General features: G+C 48.6%; 2 protein-coding genes and 1 long non-coding RNA gene across 6 annotated transcripts in view; 2 read left to right on the top strand and 1 right to left on the bottom strand.

Moving 5' to 3' along the window:
• LOC122208947 (zinc finger and SCAN domain-containing protein 4-like) overlaps positions 1-17,456 on the top strand; it is a 197,679-nt gene that overhangs the window by 123,736 nt on the left and 56,487 nt on the right. The gene's annotated exons all lie outside the window — the stretch shown is intronic.
• On the bottom strand, positions 4,950-5,679 carry LOC122208957. The gene is made up of 2 exons (XR_006197382.1): positions 5,592-5,679; positions 4,950-5,080 (listed from the first exon to the last, which is right to left on the bottom strand). It is a non-coding gene; the product is annotated as an uncharacterized LOC122208957 (long non-coding RNA).
• LOC122208950 (zinc finger protein 134-like) lies at positions 5,670-12,229 on the top strand. 4 transcript variants are annotated; one of them, XM_042920419.1, is made up of 3 exons: positions 5,670-5,928; positions 9,963-10,062; positions 10,700-12,229. In XM_042920419.1, exons 2-3 carry the CDS (start codon positions 10,023-10,025, stop codon positions 11,932-11,934), a joined length of 1,275 nt encoding a protein of 424 aa, XP_042776353.1. In that variant the 5' UTR covers positions 5,670-5,928; positions 9,963-10,022; the 3' UTR covers positions 11,935-12,229. The 4 variants fall into 4 exon arrangements, with proteins under 4 accessions (XP_042776353.1, XP_042776351.1, XP_042776352.1 ...); XM_042920418.1 differs by lacking the exon at positions 5,670-5,928 and adding an exon at positions 6,809-7,383; XM_042920420.1 differs by lacking the exon at positions 5,670-5,928 and adding an exon at positions 7,402-8,143.

The raw sequence follows: 17,456 nt of genomic DNA, 5'->3' as shown, positions 1-17,456 counted from the left end.
TAGTTCTGTTGATTCAAACTTTGAAGTGACATCCATAAGATTCATTGCATTGTCAAAGCATATTGAGTGAAAAGTGTTTCAAGTGAGAAGAAAATGACTGGGAATACCCCAAATTGGTCCAACACAGGTGGACTTAAAGGAATTAAAAGAAGTTTATGAGGTTTAGCAGAGTGTGGCGAGGGAGGAAGGTAGGTGGTATCTTCTGGCAGGGGTTGAAGGTGGTGTCAATGATCAAAACTTTTCATAGGAAAGATCATGGGTCTCTCAGAATTTTTGTCCACTGAAAGAATCAAAATTGTGATAAAAAATAAAAATAATTTCAGGTGCCTGGGTGGCTCAGTTGGTTAACTGTCATAGACTCTAAGTCTGAAGTTCTCTTTTGGCCAGCAAAAGAGTGGGACGCAGGATTAAAGCAAGAGATGGCTAATGTCCGGGAAAAGATATGAGCCCCAAATAAGGGTCCTTGCCCTGTATTTATTAAGATAAGAAGGCTTACAAACGTGATGGGCATGTACAAAGAGACAAAGAAACTGTGAGCATTAACTTGGGGATGTGAGGGAAAACGGGGGTTTTGAAGATATACAGTGTTTGGGGTTTGGGTCAATATAAAACAAAATCCTGGCACCAGGCAGATGGGTAGATGGTTGTTAATGGCAGATATGAGGCACCGTGTCTGTTTATCTTAGCTAGCCTGGGGGATGAGACAGATAGGGGGAATAACCTCAGGGTTAACAAGGCACCTTTTCTTTTGTTAACCATCTCCGCTCTGGGCTGCTTTGCCTGCAGCACAGCAGTCCATAGTCCGAATTCACCAGTTTACCTAACTTGGCCCCTTCCTCTTGTGAAAGCAGCTTTTCTGCTATGGTACTAAATTGGGGGGCATTTTTGCCTCGCATGCCTAATCTTGTTCACCTTATATACCTTTGTATTGAGAGTCTTTGCACCCATTCCTATTTTGGGACTTTGTCCCTCCTTCTCTATTCCAGGGGCTCTGCACTCCCTTCTATTCTGGGGTGCCTTTGCATCCCCTCTATATTCTGGGGTGCCTTTGCACCTCCCTATTCTTGGAGTGCCAGTCTTTTTTACCCGAACTTGGGTGTGAGCATTCTGTGGCTTTGTATTTCTTTATGCCTTGTTAACCCATTGGTGTAAGCCCGGGGATTTCTAAGCTTATTCTCCACAGTTAACTATCCGACTTCAGCTCAGGTCATGATCTCACAGTCTGAGTTCGAACCCCATGTCGGGCTCTGTGCTAATAGCTCAGAGCCTGGGGCCTGCTTTGGATAATCTCTCTGCCCCTCCCCGCTTGCACTCTGTCTCTCTCTCTCTCAAAAATAAACATTAAAAGTTTTAAAAAGTAAAAAAATAAAAATAAATAAAAATAATTTAATTAGAATAATTTACTACAAATTATTGTTTAGCTCTCTTTTACCTTAGTTTACAGTATGTTTTTTCTCTTAAATAAATAAGTGATAAAACAATGCATTTCCAATTCAGCAATATTTAGGGGTCAGAGCTGACAACGAGTCTCTCCTTGACCAAACTTTAGTAGGCTCCTCAGAATCCTATTCCCAACTAGACCTCAACGTTTGGACTTCTGTGCCCATCTTTGCATTGTCCAATTGTAGCAAGAATCCAATTAAGTTGATGTAGGCAGAATCCACCTCTGCTTAATAGCTCCTTGAATATCTCATCAAATTGCTCATCCCACCATCCCCCAGTTGGTACTGATCACCATGGCCTGCTTCCAGCAAGAATCCCCCTTACCCATGAAATTTCCCCTTAGTACCTTTCCATCCACTGACTCCCACACTGCTTCTTGGCTATGAACCCCTAGTTGTTCATGCTGTATTTGGAATTGAGCTACTTTCTATACTGAGGTCTCTTTCCCCCCATTACAATTGTTCCTTATTAAAATCTGCATATACTGCTTTAACTACTGTTCAGCTCTGGTTTTCTTTAATTTTTTAATGTTTATTTAATTTGGAGAGAGAGAGAGAGAGAGACAGAGCATGAGTGGGAGAAAGGCAGAGAGAGAGGGAGACACAGAATCCGAAGCAGGCTCCAGGCTCTGAGCTATCAGCACAGAGCCTGATGCAGGGCTTGGACTCACGAACACTGAGATTGTGACCTGAGCCAAAGTCGGATGCTCAACTGACTGAGCCACCCAGGTGCCCCTGGTTTTCTTTAATAGACTTCGAAAATTATTATTTTTTGTGAAATAAAATTAATTTTTAGAAAATTTTGTCACTTGTTGGTACTTAAAAGAAACTTTCAAAGAGTTTCATTTCATTTCACTTTTATTTTACATCTTTAATCACTTGACTTTTATGATGACTAACTTCATAAACATAATACTTGGTAATTAAAAAGTATATGTGGGTAAATGTACAATTCTGCATTTCTATGATGTCTATAACTAAAATTGTATTAAAATTAATTTTATTTGTTGTATTTTTGAGACTGCCTCATGTAAAATACAGTTTAATGTACATAAAAATAAAACCTGTACTTAAATTATATAAATACAATTTTTTAAAGTTTATTTTGAGAGACAGGGAGAGAGAGTGAGCAGGGGACAGGCAGAGAGAGAGAGAGATAGAGAGAGAGAGAGAATTCCAACCAGGCTCCACACTGTCAGTGCAGAGCCCTACTTGGGGTTTGATCTCACCAACCAAACTGTGAGATCATGACCTGAGCCGAAATCAAGAGTCAGACATTTAACCAACTGAGCCACCCAGGCACTCCTAAATGATCATTTTAGTCCAATATATTTAAGCAACACGTTTGTTATGTATGATAAATGATGATACCTTTCTGGCCTCTAGTAAACTCAAGAGAATTATTGTGCCTCAAAAAAAGAGCTGTTCTTTTTCTTCATTAGCCCATCATCCTCTAATTGAAAATCTGCACACTCTCTTTAAGAAGTTTAACTGTGTTTATATTTTTCATGGGCTCAGGTTTTATAAAAGCACCCAGTGGCTTACCTTGAATGGGGGACTCCATTACCTAGGAATGTTGACTCATTTAAGTGTTTCCTGAAGAAAATTGCATGCACTAAATCATCCCAGGGCTAGGTGTCGGGTAACTAGAGATCACCCCTATAACCTGAAGTCCACTGGAATTGTTCAAAGTAGCCAATTCTCAGCTGTTTGCTCTGCTCTGCCCTGCCTTTCCCATGGAAAACACAATAAAGTCTCTGGGCTAGGCCTTTCCTTGGCTCCTGCTTCTGCCTCCTAAACAAATCCCAGCGTTTCTTCTGTGACCTTTTGTGGTATGCTGTGCCTCTCATTTCTAGAGACACAGTGAATAACATTAAACTTTTCTCTCAATGTCATTGACCTGTCCATGCTGTCACTAAGTCGCCTTTATAAAGTAAGACCTGGGCCCAAATCAGCCTCTCTCAGCTGTATAATACTACATCTCATGACCCATTTCTCGGCACCCTCATCTTCTTTTTCTATTGTGCCTAACACATTCCAACATTGTACATAATTCATTGGGTTTTTTTTCATATTTCATATTTCTTCCCGTCTTTCATGAATACTGTAGAGTGTAAGCTTCTTGATGGCTGAGGTCTTTGTCTCTTGTTTTCAAATTTGTTCCATGTACTTAAGATAGGGGTTGAAATGCAGTAGGTGTTTATCGAATGTTTGTTAGAGCCATGAATAAGCGTGGTATTACAGTATCCTTGTTCATCTTTCTAAATGTTTTCATTCTCCCTGAGAGTAGATAATCAGAATTTTCAAGATTGGAAAGAAATTACATTTTGGAGACTAAACCCTGTTGTATTCAGTGTCTCAGCCCCACTGTGTGCTCAGCTTCATTTTCTTACCTCTCAGACTTCAGTGTTTCCAGCTCAGTTTTTGCTGCCATCTTTCACCTGTCAAAGGTATGTCCCCCAGAACCATTTTTTTTTTTTTAATTTTTTTTTTCAACGTTTATTTATTTTTGGGACAGAGAGAGACAGAGCATGAACGGGGGAGGGACAGAGAGAGAGGGAGACACAGAATCGGAAACAGGCTCCAGGCTCTGAGCCATCAGCCCAGAGCCTGACGCGGGGCTCGAACTCACGGACCGTGAGATCGTGACCTGGCTGAAGTCGGACGCTTAACCGACTGCGCCACCTAGGCGCCCCCCCCAGAACCATTTTTGAGTGTATCTGTGAACTACAGAACTATATAATAGCTTTCAGTAGTTTAAACTATCCATGTTTCTTTTTTTTTTCTTCCTTTCCTTCCTTTTTTCTTCCCATCCTCCCTTCCTTTCTCCTTCCCTCCTTCCTCCTCTTCCTCCACTCACCCTCCCTCTCCTCGTCTTCTTCCTTTACCATAAATAATCTGTACTCCCAATTCAGACGCTGTCCCTGTAATTGCAAGTGAAGTGAAAATTGATGTGGGAAACAAAGGCAAGAGAAAAAAATTAAATTTCCTTACTGTCTACAGCCCATTGACAAGTCCTTGAAACAGGCAGTGACCTTCCACTAGGCACTCAGCTGCCTTGATGTTGACACTTTGCTGAAGTCACAAGGCAATCTTAACATTATCCCAACCTCAAGGGTCCTGTGAGGCTACTGTAAGCATTTAGAAATTCCTATAGAAATTTTCTTTACCCCTAGCCCCCAACGTATATGTTGGCAGTCATACTCCAAGCATATGCCTACTGATAACATCTGAAGGGTCTCATGACTGAGATTTTACTAAACAGTAATAAATGTAACAAGGTTTCTAACAGCTGCTAGCCCCTCAGGGCCCTGGAAACATTGCGTATATAATCATCACCTGTCACAACCCCAATGCAGCTTTCTGCCCCTGAGTCCTGTTCCCTTGCTTTAATAAAACCACCTTTTTGCACCAAAGACATCTGAAGAATTCTTTCTTGGCCATCAGCTCTGAACCCCAACATTTCCACATCAGAAATCACTTCCTAGCAAAGAAATGAGATCATGCTGTTCCAAATCTTTATTTCTGGGTTCAGACAGTCACTTTCGCACATTTGCGGCCACCAGGACCGCGTCAGCCACCGTCCTGGCACATTGGAAAGCATTTATAATGGTCCTTTCCAGATGGGTGGCATAGTCCTAGAGGGAATCAGTATATCAGCTTTTGGGCTAAGAAGGATCATTTGAATTAAAGGGTGCTGCTGCCTGGGTTGCCCTCCATCAGCACCCCCACCTGCAAGAAAGTGCCTCCCTGGACACAATAACCCTCCTGCCTCCTCCCCAGAGGCAATTTGCAGATCTGACCCCTGACCCCTGACCCAGCCAAAGCACCCAAACTTAAAATTTTCATCTACACGGATTTAAAAACCGGCAAGGAAATGCGAGTGCGCTGAGTGGACTCGAACTGACATTTGATGAGATGTGTCCACGTGGTTTTGTGGCTTTGGGAAATAGCCACAAGAACGTTTCCAAACATTTCTTTGACCTCCGCATAATACACCCAGCTCCTTGTGAGGAGCGAAGCCCCGTTCCATCCTCGGAGCTTCGAGGTACCATTTCCCAGCGCCCCTCGCGGGACCACTGGGCCCCACCCCGGCCAGGAGCGAGTCCGTGGGTGTCTGGGGCCAATTGTTCTGGAGAACCACATTACCCAGAAGCCTCTGCGCCTTGCTTGGTGGCACTCTTTAAAGCGCGCGGAAGGCGACTGGGCGGGACTTCCGGTGTCTTCCCCGCGGCGGACATTTTCTCCGCTCTCGGTGGGCCGCTCGGACTAGAACCTCGGGGTCGCTGGTTCGGCCCGGAGTGACGGAAGCGGGAGGACACGGGAGGAGACTCTGTGCTCGCCGCAGGGAGGCTCGGCGGTGGCAGCGCCCGCGAAGGCTCCGCTGCCCGCGACGGCGGCGCGCGGGTCCCGACCTGGGACTCCTCACGGCCCCGTATGGTCCTCCAGATTGTGATGGCGGCCGCGGTTGGTGGATCCGGCTTAGGTGGGTACTTTGTTCCCCGGACCTTGACGCGTTTCGTCCCTGCGCTCGGAATCACAAAGCCTCGAACGAAGGGTGTCAGTTGAGGCGGTTGCGGCCCCGCCTCCAGTGCTCTGGGCCGCGGGGCCCGCTGTGGGAGGAGCCCCCGTTTGTCACCGCCGTCGAAGTGGTCCTGGCCGAGCGACCGGCGCGCGCAGAGGCTCGGAGGGGCGATGAGCCGCGAGGGCCGGGGCAAGTGGGGCCGTCATGTTTGCAGGCGGGGTAGCGGGCGAGCGGAAGCCTTGCGTGGACTGGCCGGGGGAGCCGCGGAGCAGCGTGAGGCGATCTGGGCTCCGGGGGGCGGGACGAGCCCGGGGGCGGGGGCGCCGGTGAGGAGCCTCGGACTCCGGGAGTGTTGTGGCGGAGGGAGAGGTTGCAGGTGGAGACGTGGTTGGCAGGGTTTCCTCAGCGTCGGATGTCGGATGACGGCTGCTCTGAAAGTAGGAGTCAGGGGCTGTCCCAGGTCCGTGTCCGGTTTTTCTCCCCGGAGGTCCGAGAGAGTGCGGCAGAGAGCTGCCCCGCAGGAGTCGGGAGTTGCGCTCGGGACGTGGCAAAGCCGAGGCGCCTCGCAGGGGAGGTGTCCCACGGGCATCTGGGGAGGGGGCTGGGGTGGAGACCACTGAGGGATGAGGCCTCGGGTCGGGAGGCCAGATTCGGGGGAAGAAGATTCAGGATGTGTTTGTCGTGTGTGGTCCTTGGGGTGAGAGATCGGAGGGCAGGGAGGAGGGGGTGGACGCCCTCATTCCCTCCAGGGAGAGTCCCTGCTGGAGGAGGAGAGGGCCGGAGGGTGTGAAGAGCCTGGCCTGGGATGCAGGGGCAGGTGAGAGGCGCTCCACGTTGGCCGGTGTGTGGACCCAGCAAAGGTTCTGCGCGTGGAGCAGGGGAGAGTCAGCCGGGCGGGGGGGAGCCGCCGTAGCCCCCAGTCCAGGGCGCTGGTGCACCAGCTCCCCAGCTGTTCAGGTAAGGAGAGGCCGTGGACGTCTTAGAGGGGCGGCCCGCAGACTCCGCAGAGGAGGGTATACCAGGAGGCCGGTTTGGTGAAGGGACACGGGTACACCCGGCTCGCATGAGCAAGTGGGCGAAGATTAACATGTGTAGCTGTAAGTGTATACTGATGCCCAGTGACGGGTCAAAGCGCCTGCCTCTGTCTGATTATGATGGAAAGTCTTAAGTATCACGTTTTCTGAGAAGCTGAAAAAGAAATCCCCAATTTAAAAATCCCATCACTTCATTTGCACCAAAACCATTTGGATAAAAAGCCAATTCAGAGATCTTTGATCTGTGTTAACGTGTGTGACCCAAACAGCAGCCCTGTTTAGGTGGGTGCCACTACTGTCTGCTTTACCGGTGAGGACGTGGTGACACCGGTCTTTGTTCGCACAGCTGGGCGGAGGCGGCACTAAGGTCTTAGTATCTGAGGTGAGACATTCAGAAATCGTGGGTGCAGAAGGGCAGGGCAGGGGTTACAGGGGTTCAGTCCGTGGTGCCCCATGTGGTGGCCTGCCGTCCTCAGCCCCCTCTTCCCTCTTACTGCCAGGTTGCTTTGAGGGTGGGAGCACTTAGGATCTCTGCATAGGTGAGTCCTCGGTCCTCAGTCAGTGCACTTGCCCACGGTCTTGGTAACCCAGTATGGCAAATGCTGGTGTCTTAGCAATGTTCACCTCCCTTGTATTTGCCTTTGGGTGTGGGGATGCTGGTGTCACTAACGGTCTGTACCTTGAATTTGGTGCAGTGGGATGAAGTGTGGAACGGTGTCCAGGTATAGGAACAAGCTCGGGCAAAAACATCCCTGGAGGCTGAACTGCGAGTGCTCAGGGAGCCTCAGGTCTCCGTTATGTTTGGTGTGATCAGCGAGCAGGGGACAGAATTCAGCTCTGGAACAGCAGCCTGTGGAGCTGGGCTGGTGGGAGCCATGGAAGGTTTAGAGCAGAGGAGTGATCCGATTGGTCTTCACAGGCTTTCTCTGGCTGCACAGTGAAGAAGATTGGGGTGAGGAAAGAAGACTGTTGATGGCTGGACCAGATTGGTGGTTCTGGAGGGGAGGGACGGGTGCTGGATTCTGGGTTTGTTTTTTGTGTCTCTTTAAGTAGGGCCAACCGGACTTTCTGATGTGGATGGTGAGAGAAAGGAGAGGACTCAGGGATGACCTGACAGCTCCCACAGTTTTTGGCGTGAGAAGGTATAAGGATGGAAAAATTCTCAATTGAGACAGCGAAGTTGGTGGTGGGAGTAACTTCCGGAAATAATATCAGGACTTGGGCTTTGACCACTTTGAGTCTGTAGCGTCTAAAGACATCTGAGTGGAGGTTTCAGGTGGGCAGCTGGACGCACACGTTTGGATTTCACAGGAGGGATCCAAGTCCACAAAGTGGCAGCCAGTATATGGATTAGAGTAGAGCTGTGTGTCAGATTTATAGACAGAATCTTTTTGTCACAGTGGCAGTACCATTAAGGGTCTGGAGGGGGGTGGACACGGCAGAGAGGGAGTCACTTAAGAGACAAAGGGAGTGTAGTGTCCATGGTGGGGGAGATAATAGGGTCTGGCGGGGTGCGGGGAGTCTTCCAGAGAGGGGAGACATGAGATGAGTGCTGGGGCGTAGCAGTAACAGAGATGAGATGAAAGTGAGGCCAAAGCAGGCACCCGTTTCCTTTGCTGGGTGCTCCCCAGGCTTTCGTGGTGACCTGTAGTGGGACCTAGGGAGTTTCTGCCAAGCGCAGAGGTAGATTAGCTCAGAGGCTGATTGGGTCAGCTGGCAGAGTGACTGTGCTTGGGGTACAAGGCCGGTGGGTGCGGACTCTGAATGAGAACGTAGTGTCAAGTGTTAAGCCCGACTGCTGAGGATATGGCATCCTTGGTATGTAACGGCAAAGTGGGAAGGGGCTGGGCTTATCTGATGTCTGTATGTGGTTCCGGATTGCTGAAATTGAATCAAAGAATAGCGCCAGGAAGGGAGCATTTAAAAGCTGAGTTTAGAGATACACGGCACTGGGAACCATCAGCTGGAGCCAGATGTGATCTTGGCTGCAATAACCAAGAATTCTGTGGATGCCGTGTGCACATTTGCACGTGGGAGGTACCTGTGTTGTGGGTATCCATAGACCTGAGGGAGGTGTGGTCTAAAGAGTGATGTGTCCTGGAGATGGAATCTGAGTTCATAGCCTGGGGGCTTTAGAGGAGAATTCTGAGCTCACATTTGTGTGTAAGAGGCGTGATCTCCGGACCAGGGGAACTGGCTGGCAGAAGTGTCTGTTTGTCCCCCACCTGTTGTTCTGGGCTGGACAAAAGGATTACTAGGAAATGAGGAACGAGTGAGCCGGCACCGATCACACAAGGGCCTGGTCTCCTGTCTGAGTTGGGGAGCTGAGGAGGGAAGTGAAGGTGTGGTGGATAGACCAGGAGTCCTGGGGAGAGCTGCTGCCCCCGTGTTCAGTTATTGATGTCAATCAGGGTCATGTGACTTTGAAGGATGCGCTTGTGTGTTTCTCTTGGGAAGAGTGGCCCAGAGACTTGAGTCACACGGTCTTCCTGGGTAAGTCCCCACACACCCCAGTTTTCTGGGCCGTGCTCTACTCTTTTCCCTCAGAGGTTGCCATTTTCTTCCCAAAGCTGCTGTGGGCACTGCCATTTTCCCTCAGTAACACAGGTTTTCTGGGTGCCAGGGTTCAGCTGTGTGAACTGCCTCCTTCAGTCCCTGTGGTCAGTCCCGTGGACTACCCTGCTTGCCGTTTTCCTGGCTGTATGTGGCTCTGTCCACATTTGTGATAACCTCTGTGCTCCAGATTCTACCCTTTCCTATAATTGTCATTTCCTTGGGCCTACCTGTGTCATGAATTGTCATCATGGCCACTGCCTGTGGGGCCCATGGTGCTGATCTGCAAGACATTTCTGGTGTTCATTTTGCAATATTTAATTGTCCTTTAATCTCTTGTGGGCAGGCTGCTCTGGGCCACTGCTTTCCTACTTGCCCTGTCTTTCCTCTACGACTTGTTTCTTCCAGATTTTTTGTGGTTGCTGAACATAGCAGGGGAAAGAACTCTGAGTGCCTGACTGAGAGGTCATGACTCTAGCCATGGCTGGAGGGACGTGGACAGGCCCTGGTGAGTGAGAGCGTGGGGAGGGAGCTTCAGGGCTGGCTTCAAATAGCACCAGAAACCTGTCCTGGGCACCACTCCTGTTTGGTGCCCAGGTTATAAACCACACCTATTTCTATCTTTTTCTCCTCGTTCTGGACACTTATTTATATCGTTTCTGTCCAGACCTCCAACCCAGGGCTGTCCACGCCCACTCACCAGTGCTCTCTGCTGCTCTTTCTGCAGTGCCGTCCTGTGTTGGACAATGCTGATGTGTCTGAGACACACATCTGTTCTTAAATTGTTTTTGAACACAAGTTGCTCATTTTAAATCAGATTTTCCTGGGCCTAGACATACATTTCTTTGTAGTGCCCACCAATAGCTAAGGCCCTTCAAAAGTCATCTGCAGAGGAGTAAATTGGATATCCTACTTGCTGGTTCTCCCTGACCTACACCCCGTCCTTGGGTCTTTGTCCCTTGTGAAGGCTTCCTCATTCTGTGACCCTTTGAGGCCCAGCATTGCACAGCAGCTTTTTCTTTAACCTGATCCCACATCTGCTGTCCTACCGACACCCCCGTGGGCTAAATACTAGACACGTTTGTGATGGGGTTGCCCCTTCTCCAAAGTCCCCATTCACTTAAAGAGCATTTTTCTGCCCGCAGGTTATTGGTGCGCGGCGAAAGATGAAGAGGCACCTTCTGAGCAGACCGTTTCTTTAGGAGTCTCCCATGATAGCATTTCCAAGGCAGGTTCATCAACCCAGATGGCTCACCCTTGTGACATTTGTGGCCCCATCGTGAAAGACCTCTTACACCTGCATGAACACCAGGAAATATGCCAAGGACTGAAACCTTACACCTGCGGGGCGTGTGGGAGACAGTTCTTGTTCAGTGCAAACTTTCACCAGCATCAGAAGCAGTACAGTGTAGAGAAACCTGTCAGAAGAGACAGAGGCAAGACCTCATCTGGGAAGAACTGTAGGGTTTGTGAAGAACCTCACCTGTCGGGAAAGCCCTTTCTGTGTGAGGAGCAGTGGAGCCTCCAGGCCAGTCTGGGCAGTCACCAGCGACAGGCCACCCACAGCAAGAGGAAGAGGAGGACTGGGAGCGGGGAGGCCTCTCACAGCGGACAGATGCAGTACAGCTGCAGCGAATGCGGGAAGGCCTTCAACCGCAAAGACACGCTTGTCCAGCACCAGAGAATCCACACCGGAGAAAGGCCCTACGAGTGCGGCGAATGCGGGAAGGCCTTCAGCCGCAAAGCCACACTTATCCAGCACCAGAGAATCCACACCGGAGAAAGGCCTTACGAGTGCAAAGAATGTGGGAAAGCCTTTAGCCGCAAAGACAATCTTACTCAGCACAAAAGAATTCACACCGGAGAAATGCCTTACAAGTGTAGCGAGTGTGGAAAATACTTTAGCCATCACTCCAACCTCATCGTACACCAGAGAGTTCACAATGGAGCGAGGCCTTATAAGTGTAACAACTGTGGGAAAGTCTTCAGACACAAATCCACACTTGTTCAGCATGAGAGCATCCATACTGGAGAAAACCCTTACGTTTGCAGTGATTGTGGGAAATCCTTTGGCCACAAGTACACCCTCATTAAACACCAGAGAATTCACACTGAGGCAAGGCCTTTTGAGTGCATCGACTGTGGGAAATTCTTTAGTAGAAGCTCTGACTTTATTGCACACCAGAGAGTTCACACAGGGGAAAGGCCATTTGTGTGCAGCAAATGTGGGAAAGATTTCATCAGAACATCCCACCTTGTTAGGCACCAAAAAGTTCACACTGGAGAAAGGCCATACGAGTGCAACGAATGTGGGAAAGCCTATAGTTTAAGCTCCCACCTCATTCGGCACCAGAAGGTTCACACTGCAGGACGGCTTTAGGAGTGCTTTCGACACAACAGGACTTGTGTGGAGAGGGGCTTTGTGATTGCCCTTGGAGAGGAAGACACCAGTCAGATGTTGAACCTCATGTATCTGAACATTAGCACTGGGGAGAGACCTTAAGGATGCCAGGTACAGGGACACTTTCATGGGTTGCGTTGCACTTGCAGACCTGCTCAGGTTCCTTGCCAAATTTGCCACCCAGTGTCTGTGGCAGAAACCATCTCAGTTCTACCAGCTTCGTTTCTTTTTTTTTTTTTTTAATTTTTTTTTTCAACGTTTTTAATTTATTTTTTGGGACAGAGAGAGACAGAGCATGAACGGGGGAGGGGCAGAGAGAGAGGGAGACACAGAATCGGAAACAGGCTCCAGGCTCCGAGCCATCAGCCCAGAGCCTGACGCGGGGCTCGAACTCACGGACCGCGAGATCGTGACCTGGCTGAAGTCGGACGCTTAACCGACTGCGCCACCCAGGCGCCCCTACCAGCTTCGTTTCTGTATGTCCTCAGGGACACCTCCAGTCTCTGGAGGAAATTATGAGAATCCTGAATTGAATGGGGTTCCTCATTCCCTCCCCACTGACTGGTAAAGGTGTGGACTTCACCCATCTTTAGCCAAGAGGACCTGAGCTGTGTTCTGGAGGCTTACAGAAGAGCTTTACTTTCTTCATGGACATTGTTGGCCTCATGTGGTACATGTGACACATTTTTCTCCGAGTCACCCCACCTGGAGAACCACTTGTCTTCTGTTGCTCTGTGATAATAAAGACATTATTTAAACCATCGTTAATCTTGGACGTTCTTTTTACTGTTTGGATTGGTTTGCAGACAGTAGGCCCTGCCAAACGGAAGCGGTAAACGGTGCTTGTGGGGGCCTCCAGCTTCAGGTACCTCAAGTGGAAGAGCAGGCTGGCAGAGAACCACTCTCAGTCCAGTTCTGGTGTTGCTGACACAAGCTTTTTAGGTGAGAGGTCAGGGGTTTGTGGGCCTGATTTTGTCTGGATTTCAGCGTAATTTGAGGGTGGTGTTGAGGAAGGTTGGGGCAGCCTTCACGGTGTTTGGGAGCAGCGTGGATTGAATGTGTCTTATTTCCAGCATAGGTGCCACGTTTCCCAGCACTGTTAGGGGAAGCTGTTTCTGAGGACCTGCCAAGTTCCCGCTGCCCTGAAGGTCAGAATCTGATCTGCTGCCCAAGTCTCTGGCTGCAAGACCTACCATCCCAGGAAGGAAACAAAAATAAATTTCGCCCTGGGTGTGAATAATTGGAATTGCGGAGACTGCAGCAAGTGGGAGTGGATGTGCCCATTTTAAAAACGTCCACAAACATTCCAATCACTGTGACTGTATGAGATCGGGATGCGTGGAAATTCTTAGGATCTCCAGGGCTGTGTCACTCTCTGACCAAGGTCAGTGGCAGAGCAAAGAATGTAAAGTTTACCTTGATACTTGTACCTCCCTGGCTCTTTACCCAGTGTCTTTGCCGCATGGGCAAGAACTGGCACAGACATTGTGGTCCAAAGTTGTAGTTTTTGTGACCAGCCAGAGCTTCTGGGGACTCCCTTGCAAACAGCCTTCACTGCTTGCCAGTTTTCCTTAGTGCTGAGGAAGAGGCTCTCTTCACAGGGCATTTGGAGAGAGAGGGTAGAGTCACTATATTGGTGCTCGATCTGGTGTTCCAGTAGAAGCACAAGACCCGGATGTTAGTGGAATCATTTTTTATAGTTTCATTGAGGTGTAGTCCACATGCAGTATACTGCACACACTTAAAGCGTACCGTTTGGTAAGCCTTAACATATGCACAAACCTGAGGATCACCCAGCCATGTTCTTGGACATACCTACCCCGAGAGTTACCTCATGCCCCTTCCTAATACTTCCCGTGTCTTCCCTAGGCAACCGTTGATTTACTTCCAGTATGGATAAATGTGTCTTTTCTAGATTCTTCTTTATAGTGGAACCTTAGAAGTTTGTTATCATCTCCTGTCTTCCATGCAGCCTTATTTTAAGAATCACTCCTGTTGTGTGTATAAATAGCTCGTTCTCTTCATTGCTGAGTAATGCTCTGATGGGATATACTGCAGTTTATCCCTTTATCTTAATTGCCTTTTGTTTTTTTCCCCCCAAATTCTGAGTATTCAAAACAAAGCTCCTGCAAATGTTAATATAAAGTCTTTATATGGACATTTTGAGCTGAGGAAATTTCTAAACAAAGTGTTGAATGTGCGGCCTTGTCTCTTACCATTTATGGTAAAATGTAATAGGGAAGAGATAAATGTAGGGAAGAACTATTAAACAGAAAAGACCCAAGATTTGATGATTTGGGAAATTCTTATCCTGTCTTAGTTGCAAAAGACATTGAAAGGAAGTGATTCATGGTGAGAAAAGCATGTTCTGGAGAACTAACCACAGGTGTTGCTGTACAACCTTTTGTAAGATCTCAGCAAGATCAGAAGAACAGTATGCGGGCACACGACATTTCTTTGAAGAGATTGTGACTAAGCAGGCCCCTCTGCAACCCGAGAGCACCTAAGAAGCTTAAAGGCATCCCACGGCCAGCTCAGCAAAAGTCAAAAATAGATAACGGGATCATTCAGGGGGGAAGTCTGTGGACCAACCTCTTGTGTAATGGAGTCAATCTCTGGTAGATCCAGAAGAGCCACAAAGCTCTCAAGAAATTCATTCTAGTAGAAATAACGTGGGATCTCAAAGGGACAGAGTACAAAATTAGGACTTCCAATATTCTACACACATGAAACTGGCTAAGCAAATTTCTAAACTGTAAACCTTTGTTACCTGTGATGGGAAAGGAGGACTCCGAGGGCAGAGTAGAACCCAGGGTGGGGAGCTGTGAGCCCAGTGGCCAGAGGCCTGAACCACAGAATATATTCCCAGGCCTTGGTACCTAATGTAGTTTGCTAAACTTGATTTCAAATTTTCTTGGGACTTGTGGCTTTTACTTATTTTTTCATTTTCTCCCGTTTTGAAACAATGCGTATACTGTTATCCTAGGTCCATTCCACCATTTTATTTTTGGAGCAGTTACCTTGTTTTCTAATTTTACAGACCCACAGATGGAGAGGATTTGAGCCCCGGGGTGGATTATATCCAAACCCTCACCCATACCTGATTTAGACAATTTAGATGATGAGATTTGGGTGTTAGACTTGATACTGTAATAGAATGAGACTTTTTGTGATCTTGGGATGGGCATAATATATTTTGCAAGTAGGACACATAACGAATCTGAGGACCAGACAGTGAACTGTAGTGGATGGAATCACTGCTCCCCAAAATGTCCATGCCCTAATCCCCAGAACCTGGGAATGTTCCTGCAGATGGCCAATGGGACTTCGCGTGTGTAATGTAATGCAGTTTTTGGTGAGACTTGACCAGGTGGGCTCAATGTAATCACACGAGTCTTTGAAAATGGAACCTTTCCCAGCTGCAGGGAGACAGAGGCAGACGGAAGAGTCAGGGCTGTATAAGGCCCTTTGACGGCCCATTGCTGGTTCTGAGAAAAAAGCTAGGAGCCAAGTTGAGCATCACACATCTGATAGCCAGCGTCTTCAGTCTTGATTCAGCAAGATCAGGCCAGAGTATTGAGTCACAGAAAGAGCTCTTTGAAGAAATTATGTGACTTTGCAGATCTCAACACAACCAGAAAGCACCTTGGACGCTTAGGGATCTGTTCCACAACCACATGGAACTAAATTCTGCCAACAGCCCACACAAGCAGGAATCTGATTTCCCAGAGCCTCCAGAAAGGAACACAACCTGCCAACTTCCAGGCACAGCTGGAGCCCCAGGGCCTGGGGGAGAACCCGGCCAGTGCACTACATTAGAGGTATGCATGCCAGGGTGGGACTTGCCTGTGGAAAGGCTTTGGTTCAGAGAGGAAGGAAGCCGGAGCCTCTAAGTGCCAAACTGCTGGCTTAGGGGTGGGGTGTCAGGTGGGCACCCTGCCAGAGGCCAGGGAGAGCTCTGGTCTAACTGGCTGTACCTCTCTGGGCTCTCTGCCTCCAGGTGTACTGCCCCCCACCCCCTCCCCCGCAATCCCTAGCAGTCCAGCTCTGGGGCTCTCCATGTGCCTTATTGGCCCAGCCTGGAAATTCCCCTTTCGCCTAATGGCTTCTTGGCAGCAGCGTTGACTCCTTGGCCCTCCTGCACTTTCGAGACGTGCAGCCCCGGTGGCTGCCCTGGCCCTGTTCTGCTCCCTTGGCAGCCTGCTCCCTCCGTGGCCCAGCCTCCAGGCCGGCTCCTGCCCCACTGTCCCCACACTACTCCCACCTTCCCCCTGCGTCCCTAAGGCTGCTTCCCTCACCTGCTCCTGCACCTACTGTCTACTGCACCCCGGTGTCTATAACCCACCTTCTACCACCTGGTCTTGAGTTTGGCTGGGTGCTGTAGGCCCCTGTGCCATCCCTGGCACCTCAAGGTTTTAGCTTTTCTCTGCCTCCCGAGCCTGCTGCAAAATCACTCCCTCTCCCTCACCCTATGCCACAGAGGAAACCCTGAAATAAGTGTAGTTCTATTAGATCTGGGTGAGAGGAAGTGGTCCAAAGGATCCAGAAAGTTGTGGACCTCCTCTGGGTGGTGAGATCATTCTGAGGTTTGAGGGAAACCCTGGGGTTTGCAGTACCAATGTGAACAAGAGGGCTGCTTCCCATTCGAGGGTAATAGGGGCTTTTTCCATCACAGGTGTACCTAAATCAGGGTATTTTACTGGGCACCTATAAGTGGTTCCCTAGGAATAAGTGAAGATCCATCCTCTGGTCAGATACTCAAGTCTTTCCATCAGAAAGACTGTTCTCACATGGTGACAATTTCATTCTCTGATTTTCAGGTGTTTTTCGTTTTTGTTTTTGTTTTTTTCCTGCCTGGCAAAGACTCTCATTTATTTTCTTTCCTGTTTTCTGGTCAATTTCTCTGGTCTTTGTTTCCGGCTGTTCAGCGAATCTTAAAGAATTCTTCCAGAAATTCAGGGTAGCCACTGGGACACTGCTTCCCAGTAGGGAAACTGGAGTGGAGCCCTCTGATTTCCCTCCCTTAGAGCCTGGAGACAAAAATCAGGGTACAAGACTAATGTGACTAGAATTTAGTTATGAAAGGGTAGGAGCTAGAGTTGGGAGGTACAGGGAAAGAGGAGAGGCAAAGAATTGAGGAGAGATCCACTGAAACTGTTGACCGTGTCCAGATCTATACAAGTGCAAGAGTAAACTATGTGAGGTTTAGGAAAGCACCCCTAGAAGGCAGTATACTGAATAATTCTTGCAGCTCCTGGAGGGCTGGGAATCATTTATGTTCTCATCTGCCAGCATGGAAACATCCATTATACAGTGTACAGAACAACAGGTAGAATCCTCAGAAGTATATCACCTAGATAGTGAGACTTAGTTAAACACAGACTAAATTTTGCTCTGGACTCACACTGAAAAGAATTAAAAGCAAACATTCGAAGGAAAAACAGCTACCAAGTACTTTTAGTGAAAGCCATGACAAAATCTGAGACTATTTAAAGGGACAC

This window comes from Panthera leo, chromosome E2 (genome assembly GCF_018350215.1).
Source record: "Panthera leo isolate Ple1 chromosome E2, P.leo_Ple1_pat1.1, whole genome shotgun sequence".
Taxonomy (NCBI): domain Eukaryota; kingdom Metazoa; phylum Chordata; class Mammalia; order Carnivora; family Felidae; genus Panthera; species Panthera leo.
The sequence above is the reverse complement of the archived record's forward strand: the minus strand, read 5'-3'. Positions and strand labels throughout refer to the sequence as shown.

Excerpts from the sequence above, each read along its gene's own strand:
- LOC122208950 (XM_042920417.1), top strand. The coding sequence starts at position 5,880 with ATGGTCCTCCAGATTGTGATGGCGGCCGCGGTTGGTGGATCCGGCTTA. Across the intron at positions 5,929-10,699 it reads GGTTGGTGGATCCGGCTTAG|GTTATTGGTGCGCGGCGAAA; the intron begins GTGGGTACTTTG and ends TTCTGCCCGCAG.